Source organism: Haliotis rufescens, unplaced genomic scaffold (genome assembly GCF_023055435.1).
Source record: "Haliotis rufescens isolate VD_foot unplaced genomic scaffold, xgHalRufe1.0.p SCAF_10, whole genome shotgun sequence".
NCBI classification, from domain to species: Eukaryota; Metazoa; Mollusca; class Gastropoda; order Lepetellida; family Haliotidae; genus Haliotis; species Haliotis rufescens.
Window position 1 is genome coordinate 42,239,184 of NW_025963780.1, and position 20,956 is coordinate 42,260,139.

At 39.5% G+C, this 20,956-nt stretch overlaps 1 protein-coding gene across 2 annotated transcripts in view; it reads left to right on the forward strand.

Annotated features, from left to right (window-relative positions):
• The first annotated feature begins 7,497 nt into the window (after positions 1 to 7,497).
• The window catches only part of LOC124146759 (solute carrier family 28 member 3-like), a 37,171-nt gene continuing 23,712 nt past the window's right edge, over positions 7,498 to 20,956 (forward strand). The window contains exons 1-5 of one of the 2 annotated variants that reach the window (XM_046517210.2): positions 13,523 to 13,579; positions 13,619 to 13,644; positions 16,815 to 17,008; positions 18,144 to 18,256; positions 19,735 to 19,964. In XM_046517210.2, coding sequence (XP_046373166.2) covers positions 13,637 to 13,644; positions 16,815 to 17,008; positions 18,144 to 18,256; positions 19,735 to 19,964 — 545 coding nt within the window. In that variant the 5' untranslated portion in view covers positions 13,523 to 13,579; positions 13,619 to 13,636. Of the gene's footprint in view, positions 7,811 to 13,522; positions 13,580 to 13,618; positions 13,645 to 16,814; positions 17,009 to 18,143; positions 18,257 to 19,734; positions 19,965 to 20,956 lie in introns of those variants that run through there. The other variant, XM_046517209.2, reaches the window with a different exon arrangement.

A 20,956-nucleotide genomic window follows, 5' to 3' on the forward strand; every position in this document is an offset into this window, starting at 1 on the left:
TCACGGGAACTTTTGTTGTTGAGTATATGTAAACTGTGGGGTGACTATTATTCAGACTTGGCAAAACCTCACCACTCTTTTGACGAAAACTTCAAACGCACCATTGTATCAAAAATTCATATATTGTAGAAGAAAGCCGTCATAATCATGATCCACTAGATGATATCTTGTATACACAAATCCAACTCTCAGAAATAAGGTGAGGTGAGGTGAAATTGGGTTTTACGTCGCGTCCAAGATTATTGCACTTATATAGCGACGTGCATGCACGTGTATGTGTGTGTGTGGCTGCTTGTACTAGTCCGGACTGATGCCGATTTATAGTGCTAGCTCACTGAGATACCATGCCGCAGTTTAACATGAATACCCCACTCAGACACAGTATACTGACTCCGAGCCGACCAGTCCTTGTTTTAGCCCCTTAATGCCGAGCGCCAGACAGGGTAACAACAAGTACAATCTTTTAACGTCTTTTTGTATGACGCGGCCCGGGATCGAACCCTGGACCTTCCGCTCTCCGGGCGGACGCTCTACCACAAGACCACGGAGGCGGTCCTCAGAAATAAGGTCACATATACACAACCTTAAAAGAAACATGTCTCCAGGACTTGATGGTATCACAAATGAGCATCTAATATTTGAAGGAGAGGCGCTTTTTGTAACACTCAAACACCTATTCAATCAAATACTTGCATCCCAGTATTATCCATGTGCCTTCAGAAAAGGTATGATAATACCTATTTATAAAGGCAAAAACGACAAACATGATCCACGTAACTACAGGGGCATAACTCTTATATCGTGTCTATCTAAACTCCTAGAGAAAATCATTTTAAGTAGAATTGAAAAATATACACATACAATGTCTTACAATTTGGTTTCAGAAAAGAACATGGCGCAATCATGTCTGTATTCACCGTTTTAGAATCTGCTAATTTCTACCTGGAAAGAGAATCGCAAGTGTTTGCTGCATTTTTAGATAATGTATTTGGATCGTATTTGGCATGACGGTCTATTTGTCAAATTACACGACCTTGGTGTGAAGAGTACATTATGGAACCTACTTTTTCATAGCTATACAGATAGCTGTGTTTTTATATCCTACAACGGAGAAAGATCTGATAAGTTTCCCATTAAACAAGGTGTTGGGCAAGGTCGAGTTATGTCAGCATGGTTCTTTCTCGTTTTCATAAATGATCTTATATGTGAACTAAGAAAAGCAAACGATGGCCTCTGTTTATGGAATCTGTACACCCTGTGTTTTATTGGTCGATCACACAACACTCTTGTCTACAACCCCTCGGGGCTTACAGTCTTCACTTGAATCAGTTCGTTTAAATGCCAACAAATGGAGACTCGCCTATAATGCCTCCAAGAGTAAATCACTTGTATTCTGCAAAACACGCAAGCTTCATAATAAAGTAAGCTACAAGCTTGGCGATGCAACAATTGACTCTGTCGAATATGGCGGAATAATCATAAACAGTAATCTATCCTGTAAAGAAAGAATCATGACGTGTTGCAAAAGCAAGAAAATGTGTTAATTCATTACGATCACTTGGTCTTAACAATTCCGATCTCCACCCAGTTGCATGTGTCAATATATGGAAGAGAATGATTTTATCGACAAGCTTTTATGGATGGGAATTATTACCAGTCTTGTACGATAAAGAAGAAACACCTTATGTATATCTACTAGACACTTATACCTTACTGCTCGCAAAATGTACATGGTAAATTGTTTATTCATGTCACTGTATAACATAATTTCATTTTCATATAGTCAAGTAATCTAATTGATGTATTGTAAATAATGTATTTGCCTATGTAAAATCTTCGGATTCAACTCTGGATGAAATAAAGAAATTCATTAATTCATAATTGTATGGTTATGCGAATGTGTGAGTGAGTGGGCTGGGAAAACGCCGCTTTGAAAAATATTTTTCATATGCCCTTAATTGGCTTTTAAAAAAACGTTGTTTACGAGAGGCGTCTGGGTATATTTAGTCACGTCAGTGCTTTGTATGTTCAGCCATAAAGTTTAGCTTACAGTCACAGCACAATGAACCGTGAACACACATTAATTATTTGCTATTGTCAAATGAACAATGGTAGTATATCAACAAACATATAGAGTATATAGTTCGGTTTTCAGTTAACTAGTTTTGTATGCATACTAGGTTAACCATGCATGACCGTCATGCAGTCCCTTGCCCTACAAATGATATGACCATCATTAGCCTGCTGATACGACAATATGACAAAATAACATTGACTATTGTCATTCGTATACACCAACCGATTGGTCATTATCGACGAAGTGATCGACAGGGCGCGTTCGCATCATAGCTGTGCCATGATTTCTTGTCTTCCAGTTGTCCTGCATGCTCGCCCGTTTCGTCAAAAAACTGTTTCTTTTTTATATGAAATGACTAAGAGTCACTACCTGACTGATAAAACTGTAAATGCATTTGCCTAACATTTTTCACATTTTGTCGCAAGAGGAGTTTTCAAAAGTTTGGCCATGACATATTTTTCTGTTTGTTTTGTTTGTTGCTTAACGCCGCACTCAGCAACATTCCAGCTACATGACGGCGGTCTGTAAATAATCGAATCGGGACCAGACAATCTAGTGACTGACATCATGAGCATCAATCGACGCAATTGGGTGACGATGACATGTGTCAACCAAGTCAGCGAGCCTGACCACCCGATCCCGTTAGTCGCCTCTTACGACAAGCATAGTCGCCTTTTACGGCAAGCATGGTTGCTGAAGACCTATTCAACCCCGGATCTTCACGGGTCCAGACATCTAAACGTGAGTTGACGCCATATTGTAAATAAATTGTGTCACGGTCGATTTGACATATGGTACCTCGGCCCAAGGTTCTGTTGATGGTACACGCGATACAAACATGATACAACTTTTGAAACATCAACATAACTTCTAAAATGATGACACCAATACCTTTTGTATTTCGGTTAAGCGCTCATGGATACGATGTGCTGTCAAGTTCGATGTCTATTTGTTTTTCCTTTTATTGAAAATTGGATAATGGTGCTACGATAGGTTTGCTGAAATAGTATTTTCCGTGTGCTGAGTGTACGTGTAACATGATGTGATTGTACAAGATAACTGATATCTAATTATGTATATATATATTTTTTTATCAAATACTCATTATAAATCTCCTCAAAAAATGGAATATATCATCGTAACACGATAGGGTTCGTTTTTCAAACATTCTGCAATATGACCATGAGTTCTAATCAATTTTAGATTTACAATATTGATGTCGAGTGTACTCACGATTATCGTTTGATAATTTATCGCAAGTCTTTAACTTTCATTTGACATGATATCTGTAGTATCAGCTATGAGTAAATGTGTTTTTAGGGTGTTTTTTTATGTTCAATGGTCTCACAATTTGCAATTTTATTTGTGTAGGCATGGACACTTAATACTTATTTAGGGACCATGGTGTAGGCTAACAGACGGTCGGTGATTTCCCTCTGATAGACAGGTGCGCGTGGTTTGACCGCGCGGGTTGTGACGTGGATGACCTCAAGTCAAACAGTTGAACTAATGTTGTGGACGTATAACTGATACACATATGGTTTTCGGTTTCTAAGTAATGATATTATCTTTAACAGAACCGATCTGAACGAGAACATAGATCCACTACAAAACGATTGGGAAAATGTCCACAGCGAATAAAAGAGACCGTTTATCGCTTGGCTAACACTGTTAGAATTTGGCGCAGCTTCTAATTTTTGCCATGTCGACATGTACTTTTCATCTGTTTGAAGGCGTGATATTTCAAAACAATTTGGGTATATTGTTGAGTAAGCCTATTGTTTTACAGTGAGAAAGCTGTCAAAATAGATCCAACATTAAACAGCTTTTTTAATAGTTTAGCCATACACATTAGAATCTCAAATGGTCTAATTAATAACATAAACAGTAATAGTAATTACAAAAACTTTATAGATAATCGATTTCTGAATGACAAAATGTTTGCATTGTTTGTGATGTCGTTTTGAATATTTAAAAAGTTTTCAAAAGGGACCAATTTTCTCAAAAAACTATTTGAGTTCGAAAATCGGTGCAACCTCATTTAAATCAGATCTTGGTCCTCGTTACCGCTAAACAAAGATCTGAGGACATCCCATTACGGGTCACGTCAGACCGACCTTTCGCGAACTTTGACCGACCAATGGAATGACTAACAAGAAGTCGACAATAGCCAATCAGAAGGCAGCTTAATCGACTTTTAAGGTACGAATTTCAAACTGGCGACCACGCTTCGAAACATATTCTGACATATACTCGATTGAAAAATTAAAAACTGAACAACAGAATGTCCTGGAATGGAGAATGGGTGGTCTAGATTGTATGAATACAGTCATAAAGCCCATAACTGTCGTTCGGAAAACCCGGTGTGTGATTTTTTTCGAGGTTGCACGATCGAAAATCACATTCTAACTTGGTCAGATGAAAGGTCGTTCTGACATGACCCGCAATGGGATGTCCTCAGATCTTTGTTCAGCGGTAGCGAGAACTAAGATCTGATTTTAATGAGATTGAAAATCGGTGTGTCGTAAGTTAATATTTTACAGACTTACGGGCCTTACTCCGTGCTCTAAAGTAGCATTTATTAAAAAATAATATGAAAGAAAATGTTTTTAACAATAATTTAATCCAGGTAATTTATATTTTCGTATTTTTCTCTTTCACTAAATCTAGCTACGATGGCTGGTCAGAAAGTTCTAAGCCTAACACAAAAACCAACAATTATGAAAGTGTTTTTTAATTTATTATTCAACATAATCTCCCTGCTTTTAAATACACTACTCATATCAACAGTGAAGCTTTTCAATTCCAGTCGGGAATGGAGTGTTTTGAAGCCACCCTGAAAAACCCATTCACGGCAGCACTGAGGTCATCGTTGTCGTCATAGGTGTTCTAGCTTTCAGTTTAGGAAACAGGTGGAAAACACTTGGTGCCAGGTCTGGAGAGTATGGAGGTGGGGAAGCTTTTCGAACTCTCGCACAGCAGCCTTTGCAAGTTGAGAGGTGTGAGAAGAGGCATTGTCATGAAATCCAAGAACTCCAGCAGTCAGCTTTCCTCGTCGCTTTTCTTTGATAGAATCTCTCAGGCGATGAAGGACATCAGCATGGTTGGCACCAGTAATCCTCTTTTGACTTTCTAAATAATCTTTGCATCCCAGAATACAGTGGCCATAACTTTCTTAACTGATCTTGCTTGAAGACTTGAATTAATTGCGTGCCAGAGAAGTGGAATGGTGCCATTCCATGGATTGACGTTTTCACTCGGGATCATATTGGCAGACCCATGTTTCATCACTCGTTACTAATCTCTTTTTCAATTTGACGAAATCCTCCTCGATTAGCTCTAAATTTTCTCCTGCAGTGTCAGAGCTTTTTGTCTTAGATCAGAATTTAGAAACGTTGACACACAACGAGCAGATATCTTAGCATAAGTTTTTTCTACCTCCTTTTTTAAGTTGAGGGACGTCCAGACCGAGGGTCGCCAACAAGGCTTGTTCTCCCAGCCTAAAACATAACTACCCAACGGTGGAATAGCTAGGGCACTTATCCCCATACACTTGTGACATGTGGTCATGATTTTTTTGGGAAGTACTTTTTCTCTGAAGTCAAAACTTAATGACTCCTCGGTACTCGTACTTTTCCATTTTTGTGCCCATTTGGACCCATTTCACGTTCAACTGGCTTCCACTAATATACAAACGGCATCAACGGACCAAAACTACCAGCCTTCGGAACACAATCTTTGAAACAGTTTGTGCGTGAACTGGATGGTTTGTTGGTTGTTTAACTCCGCACTCAGCAATATTCCAGCTATATGACGGCGGTCTGTAAATAATCGAGTCTGGACCTGACAATCCAGTGATTGATATCATGAGCATCGAAACGAAAAGGGTCGAATAGGTAACGGAGACTTACGAAGGTCACACGTTGGCGTGGTGTCTCGTGACTTTAATCTACGGACGCTTACGGGTGATACCGATGCCATTGGCACAGTGTCAGGCGTCATGATGATGATGGGGATTTTTGTGACAGAAAAGTGTGGTAGAGAACACTGTGGATCACGGTAAGGAACGAGGGAGGAATATGCATGGGTAGTGACGCCACATGTATGGGTCAGTCCACTTCTGAATCATCACTGAACAAACGTTGCAGATGAAAGTGGCTTCTATTAGGGCTGGGACGGGTAACTTTGGTACCCGGGTCGGGTTGGTACTGGGTAGGACCCGGGTACCCACAGGATTACCCGGACTCGTGGTTAGTCACGTGATATATTGTTTAATGACAAAAAAAATACAGAACTCTATGGTTACATTACAAGTCACTAATGTTCGCATTTCTCTCTGACTGTGCATCCATTCCTTCTGATTTTTCATATGGTTGAATAAAGATATAACTTAATTCAACTTCAGTGTATGTGTGACCAAATTGTTGAATATACGTGTATCTAAATACGTTTTGTCAGGGCGATGCTAAAAATATTCCCAATCGGACATTTTGAGACATCTCCTAAGACCTACAGTGGATACCCGGGTAGAGTCGGGTAATAGGGGGTGGGGGGGGGGGGGGGGGGGGGGGGGGGGGGTGGGGTGTGGGGTGTGGGGGTGGGGGGGGGGGGGGGGAGTACCCGGGTAGTAACTTTGGACTCGTCCCTAGCTTCTATGAATGTTCTAGGACAGTTTACATTCGCTAAAATATTCGACACTAAACCATTTCATCCTGCTTTTTCGACGTTTTTTGTGTGAAGAATATTAGGAGCCGCTGTAGAATCTATAATAGCCACTAAACGGGTACCTAACCCTTATAACCATAAAGCTAGGGTTGATTGATCGTAAAGGGGATCCAAGGGCTAAGGATAGAGTTCGGATAATCTAATAGCCACTAAACGGGTACCAAACCCTCATGATCGTACCTATAACTTACACCTTGGTCAAATAAATGATAATAAACTTACATAAAACAAGTAAGAAATTAGACGATTCGATGTGTTGCATGCGAGAAGAATGTCAGAAAAAATCAACATGCAGCATCAAATACCATGTAAATAAACCATATATATTACTACAAAAATCGTTCTTATCATTCTTATCATTCAAAATAGAGGTGCCGTTTTCGCCCGACACATAGTAGCCGTTTTCGCCAGAGAAATCGGTGACGTTTTGCTGAGGTGCCGTTTTAGCCTGCACCCACCCAGGGTTATATAGGTACATATGATGATATAGGCCGATATAGTCTAGGAAATTGAATAACGAATCTACTCGTGTCCATGCATGGTATTTTTTCTTATCTTTTCACTTTTCTTTTTCACATTTATTTCGTGGATACATATCGATTACTGCACGTTGCAAAACATCTCCGGCGACGTAAACAATTGCAACTCCGCAGATTGATGACGCAATATCCTAGCAGCGAATAATATCCTGCTTCCTTGAGCGTCAAGCGATCTCTCCTCCTTTCGTTTGTGGTTATGAATTTACGTATACTCGGGGAGAAATTAAACTGTATCGACCATTCTTGGTCAGTGAACATTTAGACAAAGAGCACGAAAATAACACGGAAATATTATTTTTGGCGGCGAACAGCGCGTGGGACAATCCTACCTTATTGACCAATCGGCGCGCATCTGAGGTGCAGACATTTTCATTCATGTGTGTAGTTACACACGAAGCCCACTAAAAACTACGGATTCGTCCCCCCCGTGGATACCTCATCAGCAGGGAATGGGTACCGGATTTGTGAGGTGGGTGTAAAAATGTCCTAGCGCCCCTAGGCAGCTTGGCTTGTATACTCCCCAAGGAGTTGAAAATGATAACTGGACTGAAAACAGATCCACTTGTTTGGGAACAAATATAATTGCATTTGAGAAGATACCAGTATCTGGATACCTGTGGTATATATAATAATAATAATAATAATAATAATAATAATAATGGCAAACTTACAAATCACATTTATATCGAGATATGTAAATATGATAAACTGGAAAAACACAGGAAAATGATAAATAGGAGAATAAGCTCAATGGGCTGATTTTTTTATATTTCTTTCTTTCTTTGAAACATTTTCTTCTTGTTGGTGCAAGGGCGGTCGGGTAGCCTAGTGGTAAAAGCGTTCGCTTGTCACACTGAAGACCCGGGTTTGATTCCCGACATGGGTACAATGTGTGAAGCCCATTTCTGGTGACTCCCGTCGTGATATTGCTGGAATATTGCTAAAAGCGGCGTAAAACCATACTCCCTCACTCTGTTGGTGCACTTAAATTCCAAAAGCGGCTCTTGAACATCTTTTTGAGTGTTCTGTGGTGCACTTTGTTTTATCCTTGTACTGTAAGCAGTTTGTGTGCAGGTAGGGCTGCTCACCTGTCTTTGGCGTCTATTATCATGGTTGCCATAACTGGAAATACTGGATCTGTAGTGTTTCAACATCATTGATTTGTTACCACCTAGCACTGCAAGCTTTCTACATTCAGCTTCTGGAAATATGCAGGCGAAGTAGTACAGGTTGAATTTTACTTAATACATGGACATCTACAAGATGATTTGCCATATATTTGGGAAACCAATATGTAGATATTACAGGTATTTTTCTCAACATATGCACAAACATGTCAAAATAAAACATTATTAGTTTGCCATCTAAGGATGGAACGATACACCGATATTCCGATGCATCGCGATGCTTGACCCACTATACGATAAACGTGGGCCCATTTATCGATACGCCACGATACGGAACGCAAATCTCAAGTACAGCGTTTCTTCGCTATTGTGCCTTTCAATAAATCGCTAACTTGGTTATAGCGCGCGGTAACGCATGGCTCCAAAAAACGTACTTACATTTTTAATAAGCTCGGGTTTTACACTGACAGGTGTTTTTCCCCATCTCAAAAACATTGTCAGCTGATCACCGCAAGCACATAACACCGAAAATACCAGTCAGCAAATCCGAACTGAAGTACGCAATTCAATACCATTATTATACTATCTTGTTATTAAAACGTGTTCATTGTATATCTGGACTTGTGTTTGTAATATATTTTATTGATTTTATTCAAAATTTCATTTAATATTGTTTTCATTAAGTTATGTGAAATCGTGTGTGAAGAGATACAGCAACCACGGTCAGATTACCGCTTTTGACGCATTGAAACAAACTTTAGGTTGTTAGAGAATGGATACATATATTAACAATGCCCTACTTTGACTTTTTAAAAGTCATATTTGTGGCAATTTGGCTAATATATGTCAACATAACGTTTTCGCAATTGAAATACATGTAGTGCGGGAAGTCCTTGCAGTGACTGTTCAAATTGTTTCATACGTAAAAATATCCTGCAAAAGCAATCACCAGTACCAAAATCCTACGCTTGTGGTTCTTATAATTTTAAGAATATATGTAGTAAAAGCTGCAACTAAAGTAACACGATATCGGAATATATTATTCCTGCTAAAACAATAATTTCAGATACAATTTATTCGACCATTGCACCACAATTCTTTAAAGTTGTATCACTGGTCAAGTACATTAATTTTTTTCTGGTGTTTGAACTTTGAATTGTTTTGAAGGAAAGTTAGGGAGAGTTCCACTTTGAAGCCTAACCACTTCAGTAGTCTTGTTATTATAAAATAATTTTGACTGTTCCAAAATCGCGAAAAGCTTCAATCTTGACATGCTTTAAGCATGTTAAGTCTTGTTTTTTTTTTATCATTGCGTATTGAGACATGTATCGTATCGTGACCAGAATATCGAGATGCGTATCGTATGGTGACCTTCCTGTATCATGGAGCCCTATTGCCATCAATGGTCATTTTCATCTTTATACAGTTTTTGTATTTTCTAAATCCATAAAAAAGCATCCTATCAGAACTGCAGATAAGCAGCCTATTTGAGTATATAACGGATATAACGAACTGCAAGGGACCAGAGAAATCAGTTCGTTATATCCGTTGTTCGTTAACCCCCTGGATGCCAGAGGGACATATATGTCCCTCCTCTACAACCCTCACTTTGAAGTCGAATAAAATTCAAAATACATCACCCTCACAACTCCACTTTACAGTTTTGAATAAGGTGGGAAATTCCCTGTTCTGTGATATCATCCACTGGCATTTTAGGCCAAGCAAAAGTACTGAACACGACCTCTGAAATACGAGCTGATACGAGGATGTATGTTTTCTGGTGGCAATAGTGAAAAAATGACATATGGCGCCCGAGTTGCGAGTGATCGAAAATAGGTTTGTTGAATAGATTTGCTGCCCATGAAAACGTTTCAACAATTTTGATTGAATCAACATGTACTTACTCTTGGGTGGTGTAACGTTAGTATAATCTTGTTAATTATTAAAAAATAATAATGATGCCCGATATTGAGCGATGTCAATTTGAGTATTGTTAGGGCTGTTTAGCGATCTTTCACATTTTGTCCTTTGAAAATGTACGATGTCAGTTACCCCGAAGTTGTTTTTATCACTAATAAAAGAGCACGGTCATTGAAACATACGTGGACGTAACCGGGATTTCTTCAAGATATACATTCCAAACTGTCATTCGTTTTGTGACATAATCTTTGAAACAGTCTGCTATGAATTAATCACGACCACTTCCGTCAATTTTATTTTGACGTCAAAAACACGCACAATTTCATCGGGATTTTTTATCGGTAAATATAACTCACGGAAAATTCTCAGTGAATGTGTACTTCAACATAAATATCATATGTCTATCACTGTTAGGACATGTACTTGCCAATGATATGAATTATTGGTCATTTAGATTTCAAACAAGGGCGCTTACTTGACTTTGCTTGCCATATTCGGGTGCGTCCATATTACGATTAATGTGGAAAAGTAGGAAACTTATTAATACTAGCACTTTCATCGATGGCTGGGCAGTGCATAGATCTTTTGGAATTGGTGACTTTAGATACTGTTGGAAAGACAATCAACTCGAGTTGCATGTTATACAATTTGGTTACACTGTGTGAAGAAATAAAGACGTTGCAACTGACTGATATAGAAGATTTAACGTGCGCTTTCCGACTGCAGCGTATTTCGCACACGGGCCTGGCCAGACCATTTAGTGTATTCCGAGAAGGGTGAAAGTGGTGTGTGCAACACAAGAGGGGGCTTTTAGGGGTTGCTTACATCGATTTTTTGAAATTTTAAAATTTGGAATAAATGCCGAGGTGGGTGGAGGAGGGAACTAAGGGAGCCGGGTGAGGTGGGTGTATGTATGTTTATTGGATTTTGGATTGGTAGATTAATTAGTTTTTAGATGCGCTTGATTAGGCCTGTTTTGATTAGGAATACGCCTAGGGCCTTGAAGTTTTCTAGTTTATTTTGAGGGTTTAGTATTTCATCTAGAGTAGGAACCTTATTTAGATTGAGGTTGGTTTGTAGTGTGGTTCTGTGTGTTTGGTAGTGGGTGCAGTGGATGAGTGCGTGTTCTGTGGTTTCGGGTTGTTTGCAGTGGGGGCAGTTGCCTGTGGTGTGTCTTTTAAGTTGTTTTAGGTGGTTATTTAGGTACGTGTGTCCTGTTTGGAGTTTTGTAATTAATCTGTCAATTTTTTTTGAGGGGTGTAGGATTTTAGGTTTCGCTAGTGGTTTTCTGAGCACTTTTTGGATTTGGCTATTTGAGTTTTGATATTGATTATGCCATTTTTTGGTTATTTTTGTTTGTTTACACTTTTAATTTCTGATTTTGAGACGGGTAGGTTTAGGCTTATTTCTGGTATTTTGAGAGATAATTTAGCTGCTTTATCGGCGCTTTCGTTGCCGTAAATTCCTACGTGGGCGGGGATCCACAAGAAGGTTATTTGTTTGCCTGCTTTTGTTAGGTCGTTGGAGCTTTTAAGTATTTGGTTTATTAATTTAGGTCGTTTTTTGGTATTTTTGGTTTGGAGGGCTTGTAGCCCACTAAGCGAGTCAGTGAGAATTAGGATTTTGTTTTTGTTTTTTGATTGTTGGTTATGCAGGGCTGAGGCCATGCCCATAAGTTCGGCCGTGAATATAGATTGGTTGTTAGGGAGTCGGTAAGATTGGGTGGATATAACTGGTTGTGTGGTATGGACTCCGAAACCTGTGTGGTTGGAGATCGGGTCTGAAGATCCGTCAGTGTATATGTGACACCAATTTGGCCAATTTTCGTGTATGTATGAAAGTGTGGTGGTTTTAGCTATGTTTGGGTCGGTTTGTTTATTTATTTGGTTAGTTAGCGTTGTGTCTATTTGGGGTATTTTGAGTTTAGGGGTGAAGATATTTGATTTTTTGCAGTTTTGTTTAAGATTTTGAGTTTGGTGTTCATTGAGGTAGTTAGTTATTCTTTGGGATATTGGGGTGAGTAAGGGGTGTTTGCGAGCTAGAGCTTGGTTTCTTGGGCTAATGTTTTGGTTAATTAGGTTTTGGATGAGAGGGTTTGTTTGGGACGCGGCCCAGAAATTAAGGCTTAGATGTTCCCTGCGTAGATTTAGTGGCATTTCTCCTGTAAGGGCCTGAAGTGAGGTGTAGGAGGTGCCATGTTGGGTGCGTGTAATTAGTTTAAGGGCTTGGTATTGGATTGAGTCAAGTTTTTTAGTTAGAGAGTTGTTTAGGGTATTGTATATGGCGCAGCCGTAGTCTAGTTTTGATCTAATTAGTGTTGTATATAGTGAGAGGAGGGTATCTTTGGAGGCTCTCCAGTTGGAGCCGGTGAGACATCTTAATGTGTTAAGGTCTTTGCTGCATCTAGTTTTTAGGTTTTGGACGTGAGCCTCCCAGGTGAGGTGTTGATCGAACATAAGTCCTAAGAATTTGGTTTGTTTTTGGAATTTGATTGTTTGGTTGTTTAGCTGGAGGATTGGGTAGGCAGGTTTCATGTTTTTATGTTTGAATACTACTCCTGTTGTTTTATCTGAGTTAAGGGAGAAGCCCCATTTGTCTGCCCATTGTTGTATTTTATTTAGAGATTTTTGGATTAAGTTTTCTGCCATTTTAATGCTTTTAGTGCGGATCCATAGGGCTCCATCATCCGCGAATTTTGAAGTGTTTAGTTTAGGGGATAAGCCCTCGAATAGATCATTTATCATTATATTGAAGAGGGTTGGGCTGAGAATGCTGCCCTGGGGAGTGCCATTTTCTAGGGGACACTGGTCCGATAGCGTATGGTCTATACCCACGGTAATTTTGCGATTGTTTAGGAAATCTTGGATGAAGTTTATTATTTGGCCTTTTAGTCCTATTTTTTTAGTTTTTGTATTAGCCCGTGGTGCCATACCATATCGAAAGCTTTAGAGAAGTCGAGGAATATGCCTATGGTGTATTGCTTGTTTAGCTGTCCTGTTTTTATACGTTGACGTTGCAACACTTTTGATACAATGTATACGTTTTTGTAACCGCGACGTCAGCACGGTGCGGCACTGTGCGGTTTGCAGGCTGACTGACGTCCAGGCACCATGAGGGTTAACACGTTTTCGCTCGGAAACGTCCGCCATCTTGGATGACATAACACAGATTTTCCAGTGACAGACATAATATTTTACCAGAGACCATATAATATATTATATGGTCTCTGATTTTACAGACAATATTACATGTACAGGTAAGATTCACACACAATGCTTATTTAACAAGGTTGATCCGTCACCGCGGATTGTATTGATTTGGCGCCATTGTGTTGATTCGCCGCTGATTGCGTACAGCCAGTTGTCAGTGACACTTGACACTGAGTGAGATTTCTCTGTTCGCTATACACGTCACTAATATTAGTGATAGATGGGCTTGTCGGTGATCAGATGTTAGTTCGCTGTAGAGAGTTCATTATATACGCAAATTTTATATGATATTATATAGGAGATCAATCGGGGATTTTTTAACAGTTCGTTGTATCCGTTTGTTTGCTCTATCCGTGTTCGTTATATCCGTGTCCTACTGTACTTTCAATTAACTTGCGTACCGAAACGCATGCATTAAATGAAAAACTCAAATGTATAAAAACATGGTAAATACCCATGGAGCTTTTCCAGCATGTGTACAAAGGAGCTTATTATGAGCCTAGGGGCGGTCGGGTAGCCTAGTGGTTAAAGGGGCACTGATCTAACGCAATTCCCCGGGACTGGTTGTTGGCTTTGTTATTGTTTTTTCCCAGTGAGTACCCGGATGTATAGCAGAAATCTAGACTAGTTCGCGACCTCTGCTGCGCCATTCGTAAGCGCATTGTCACTTTTATGGATACCGGTAGTAATTAGGGCGTATGGTCACATTGATCAACAAAATGAAATACAGTTTTCGAGATAATAAGGAAATGTAGGTATATTTGTGGGTAGCATCGGTAATGGTGACGAAGTTTTGATAAGTCACTTGCTTGGTAATTTTGCGATTTTCGTTTACACTATTTTTACTTGCAACATAAAGTAAATATTTCACCTGAGCATTGCTTTTTTTATAGTGTGTATATTATTTTACTGTCAAAATGTGTAACATATTTATGAAACGTCTAAATATTCAGTTATTTTACAAATTGACTGAAAAACATTTCCATCTCTATTATTATGATAACGAATTCCAAACATTTTGATGTTTAATGTCATCACCAAGAGACTGATAATGTTAGTTGAAAAGTACATTTCTATGTTGTTTGGCTTCTAATCCTACATAATAATCTGTTGTGATGTTTGTAGGCCCTTTTGATAGTCTTAATCAATCTGGACAGATTTTTTAGTCAAAATGACTGACTGACTGACTGATATAGAAGATTTAACGTGCGCTTTCCGACTGTAGTGTATTTCGCACACGGCCCTGGCCGGACCATTTAGTGTATTCCGAAAAGGGTGAAAGTGGTGTGTGCTACCCAAGAGGGGGCTTTTAGGGGTTGCTTGTATTGGATTTTTGGAATTTTTAAATTTGGAATAAAGGACTGAAATATTTACACTTTTTATAAATTGCCTGAGAGAATCACATTTTACAAATTGACGGTAATATATACACGCTTACAAAGGAAAAGACCTGTGAAAACAACGTCTATCGCGCATTGAAGAATTTCCCAACCAAGACGTAGAGAAACAAGAACGAATTATCGGTTCAAATGAAGGAAAACAAAATGCAAATACCATAATTACAACCTACCAAATTTATGTGTATAAATTTTAGGCAGCTTCCTTGTTCGAGGAATGTATCCGTGAATATCCACACAAAGGAACAATATGACACTCGTCTGCAGCTGTATAAAGAAACTTATTCGATGTCTCGTGCCTCTGTAACAATCAAATATTTTAAAAGATATATATCGTTTCGGGATATTATAACCCGTGTTCGTTTCTCAACTGATCACTTGGATTGTTTCAGGTGTTTCACATAGGTGTCAAGTCTCAAGGGTCGGCTGAGAAAGCCCACGTGACAACTATTTTCATAACGTCCACGGTTCCTAAAACATCCATTGAGTGATAGATAACAATGATCAATGAATCAACGTATTATCAGTTAACCCTTTGAACAAAGTATGTTGTTTTTACATGGGCACTTCACGCCATGATATGAGTGTATTCCCTTTGTTTTAGTTAACCTAGACATGTACACACTCACTTTTGACATATCCACTGTGCAAGATAACAGTGATTAATCAATCAACGTATTTTCTGTTAATCCTTTGATGACTAGGAACGATCCGTTGATATACAAAAAAAAGTAAATCAACTGATCATTCATCTCTTGCTGGGCTGCCACGTGCATATTACATAACACACATTTCACCTCACTTCAAACATGGATTTAGATTGAATAATTACCCCAGACACAATAAATGCCAAATGGGAACCTTTGTCAGGTAATCTAAGTGATGCTACCACTAATTGTACCTGTAATAAATTCATTAACTGAGCATCAAGTGAATGACAACAAATACACAAGTGTAGGGGTTATACGAGAAAACGTGGATGACAAGGGAGTAGTAATCGTATTATCGACGCAATCTGAAATCCGAAAATGCTTTCACTGCATGGATACTTTTGTTAGTATTAAACTATAACCATCTGGGGTATTTCCAAATGACAACATCCGATGAGCTCCGCCGTTCTTTTTGTCTGTTTGTTTGGGCTGAAGAAATTAATTAACATGCGCCTTTTGTTAACCAATCAGTGTTTATGCAAAAATGCGTAAAACAAATATTGCCTCCAGCCTCCAAGTTTATTTAACTGTCCTTGCAGACGGTAGCCCAGTCTCTGGTCACGCTCAGTTGCGTTGCGTATCATCCGGGTACTCACGGGGGAAAAAACAATAACAAAGGCAACAACCAGTCCGGGGAATTGCGTTAGATCAGTGCCCCTTTAAAGCGTTCGCTCGTCACGCCGAAGACCCGACATGGGTACAATGTGTGAAGCCCATTTCTGGTGTCCCCCGCCGTGATATTGCTGGAATATTGCTAAAAGCGGCGTAAAACCATACTCAGTCAGTCAGTATTACGAGCCTATATGTTTGGAACAGTTCTATACATCTAAAACATTATTTCTTTTTTTTTAAAACTTAAAATGACCACTTATTTTGGGAAAAACCCAATAGGGTGATGAATAGATGAGTGAAAAAATATTGGTTACCCAATGAAAAATGTAATAACGCAATTAAAAAAGAAACCCAAGAGTAAAAACTCATATGCTCAAAAGGTTATCTTTAGCCTTGTCCTTCTGCAGATCATGTTGTACTAAACATGGTTAGAACAGATTTCTGCCTAACAAAATCAGCCAGTTCTGGAACTAAGTAAGCGCACATTGTATGTTTCAGAGCTGAGGAAGAAAAGATGGCCAGGAACCACTCTGCAACCAGTGAATCTATGAAGCCACTGATGAACACACACAATGATTCAGCTCTCGGCTTCATCACTGATGATGACCCCCCAACCTACAAGGAAACAACGCTGACGTCAACACCCATGAAAGGCTCCGAATCTGTCAAGATAGCCATAGAGGATACACAGAGTAAGTGTCATGGCCGCTCCTGGGATTCTAAGATAAGAATCCAATCTAAGCATGGGGCAGATTTAAAATAAAATCTTATGGTTTAAGACATCAAATTAGGTCTTCAGCAACCCATGCTTGCCGTAAAAGGCGACTATGCTTGTCGTAAAAGGCGACTAACGGGATCGGGTTGTCAGACTCGCTGACTTGGTTGATTCATTTCATCGATCCCAATTGCGTGGATCGATGCTCATGATGTCAATCACTGGATTGTCTGGTCCAGACTCGATTATTTTACAGACCGCCATCATATAGCTGGAATATTGCTGAGTGCGCGTTAAACAACAAACCAACCAATCAACATCAAATTAGGAAAGTCAGAGGTGAGGCAGGCTACTGCATACATATTATGTGGAGTGTGTACTTTCAAATGGCTCACCCTCTCATGGCTATGTCGGCTTCGAATTGATCACAAGCTGTCTGTCTGTCTGTCTCTGTGTGTGTCTGTGTCTGAGTCTGTGTCTGTGTGTGTTAGACAAGACTTGATTATTTAAGGCTGTGTGATATAGCTAGAAAATTGCTGAGAGCTGCGTTAAATAACCAAGTGGCTTATCAGGTTGCAGGCAAATACAAACAAATACAAATTATATGAAAAAACATTGACCTTTATAATTTAGTAGTAGCTTCTATTGTTTTAGCTTGTCTTATGTTTACCTGTTTGCATGCTCTGATCATTGAGGCAAGGTTGGACTAGTCATCTAACGTGACAGAATTCACTCGGAATTGTATCTGGTAGGATTGCCCGAAACGTGTGAATGTGGGGATGGAGTCCTGGGCCCCGTTCCACAAAGCGATCGATCTTAGCACTAAGGTGATTGTAAGTCCAATACTTTAACATAGGTTTACGATCATCGTAGCGCTAAGATCGCTTTGAGGAACAGCTCACCGGTCCTCACTGATCATGTTTCTGGATTGTCAGCGCCAGCACCAGCACCAGCACAAGACCTGCATCACTTCGGTCTTCCTCTCACATCAGGCTAACACACTGTTATATAAATGTAGTACTGTTGAACATGTTGAAAGTGGCTCGCACACCCATGATCGTTGATCAATCACAGTGATGGCATCTGATAAACTGGAGCTTTGTGTTGTGCAGGTTCGTCCTCAGCTAGCGTGGACTTGGGCTCCAGCAGCCTCATCTCCAACCTGACGCTCCTCCACTCCAAGATGGAGGACTTCTTCAAGGAGAAGCAGAAGATCTTCATGAAAGTGAGTGCATCAGGGTTGATTGTTAAAACTAAAATCCTCGTCCTCATCCTGTATAAAAAAGAACCTGTGAATTACAGACACTAGTCCCTGTATATCAGGGCCCGCGACATGAGAAAATACCAGACTATCTTTTGTCAGTCGGCTTCAGAATAATTTGGATTACGTTGGTTTTTTTACCTTTTGTTTTCATTTCAAGTAGAGTACTGTATTTTTGTTCCAACATGTGTTTACTAGGGCTGTTTTAATTCACTCGCGTATTCAGTGAATCGAACCGTATCCATTCATGAATTGAATTCGTTATTCGTGGCCCAAATGAATATTTATGAATATGCAGTCATGTGCATTTACATACCCTGTACTTAAAAATATCCATAAGAACATATTATATACATAGATGTCTTCAAAAGACAACACTCTCATAATATTTAATTTGATAGTATTGTGGTCACTGGTCCTAGTCGCATTTGTGAAGATACTAGTTCCTGGATAAGTGCAGTATATAAATGTATGATATATTAATAATTAACAAACCATGTCAAATAATTTATGTTGCTATTGTTTTACTGATTACAACAGATAATACATCAACTGCTGAATTGTTATTGTATTCATGAATTGCTCTTCATATTCGTTACCCTATATTTGTGATACGAATCGTATCTCACAGTGTATTCGTTGCAGCAGTAGTGTTTACTGTGGTGTATTCTTTTGGATGGCAGCCATACCAAGTTGAATAGTATCGGCATATTAGATCATTAACAAAGTTTGGTAACACAAGTTATTTGGTAACACAAGTTTTTTTACACAACCCCAGTGAAAATAAATCAACCAATGGCAATACTGTATTTGTTGTCCACGGCGCCCAACTCCAGGAAGCGCCCCTGCCCACACTAGACCAATCTGTACGACCGTATCAGGGCCCCGACAAAGTCCTAAAGTTTACACAACAGTCCATATTTTCTTGTGTATATTACAGATCTTTTGCTAAAAAATCCTCAACAGCGGATAAGGGGTGTATAACTGACTTGTAACTATTATCAAAGATGTTTGCGACCAGTGAAGATTCCGGGGTAGAATAGGTCTTCAGCAACCCATGCTTGCCGTAAAAGGCGACTATGCTTGTCGTGAAAGGCGACAAACGGGATCAGGTGGTCAGGCTCGCTGACTTGGTTGATGCATGTCATCGATCCCAATTGCGTGGATCGATGCTCATGATATTAATCACTGGATTGTCTGGTCCAGACTTGATTATTTACAGACCGCCGCCATATAGCTGGAATATTGCTGAGTGCGGCGTTAAACAACAAACCAACCAACCAACGAAAGAGGTTTGCTCACTACTGCTCAATTTCTGAAAACCGATTTTTAAGCCAGTGGGGTGCTAATTGGTGACTACAGTAAATCTGCTAAAATAATCTGCTAGAGAGATGCATCATGAGTTGTCTCCCTTTTCCTAACTGATTTGTCTCCCCTTACAGAGCCTTCTGGTTGTACTGGCAGTCGCCTACCTGGCCTACTTCATATATGCACTGTACCTGGACGCCACCCGTCAATGCGAGACCAGCGCTGTCCCTCTCATCGTTGTCACCATCATCGCTCTAGTCTTCATCGTCTTCAGATACATCAACAACATGTTTGGTGACAACATTAGAAAGTTCATGAAAGTCATTCAGTCTGCCATCAAGAGGAAATGGCACATTCTAAAATGGTAAGTCGTTTGAATAGTATTGGTTATCAGTTCCATAGAATGTCAGCTTAGTGTGGGAGGAAAGTTATTTAAAAGTGTTCTGATTGTAGTTGCTTACAAGCATTGGTACTGTGTTGACAAATAAGACTACAAGCATGGCTACTGTGTTGACAAATAAGACCACAAGCATGGCTACTGTGTTGACAAATAAGACTACAAGCATGACTACTGTGTTGACAAATAAGACCACAAGCATGGCTACTGTGTTGACAAATAAGACCACAAGCATGGCTACTGTGTTGACAAATAAGACTACAAGCATGGCTACTGTGTTGACAAATAAGACCATAAGCATGGCTACTGTGTTGACAAATAAGACCACAAGCATGGCTACTGTGTTGACAAATAAGACTACAAGCATGGCTACTGTGTTGACAAATAAGACTACAAGCATGGCTACTGTGTTGACAAATAAGACTACAAGCATGGCTACGGTGTTGACAAATAAGACTACAAGCATGGCTACTGTGTTGACAAATGAGACTACAAGCATGGCTACTGTGTTGACAAATAAGACTACAAGCATGGCTACTGTGTTGACAAATAAGACTACAAGCATGGTACTGTGTTGACAAATAAGACTACAAGCATGACTACTGTGTTGACAAATAAGACCACAAGCATGGCTACTGTGTTGACAAATAAGACTACAAGCATGGCTACTGTGCTGACAAATAAGACTACAAGCATGGCTACTGTGTTGACAAATAAGACTACAAGTATGGTACTGTGTTGACAAATAAGACTACAAGCATGGTACTGTGTTGACAAATAAGACTACAAGTATGGTACTGTGTTGACAAATAAGACTACAAGCATGGTACTGTGTTGACAAATAAGACTACAAGTATGGTACTGTGTTGACAAATAAGACCACAAGCATGGCTACTGTGTTGACAAATAAGACTACAAGCATGGCTACTGTGCTGACAAATAAGACTACAAGCATGGCT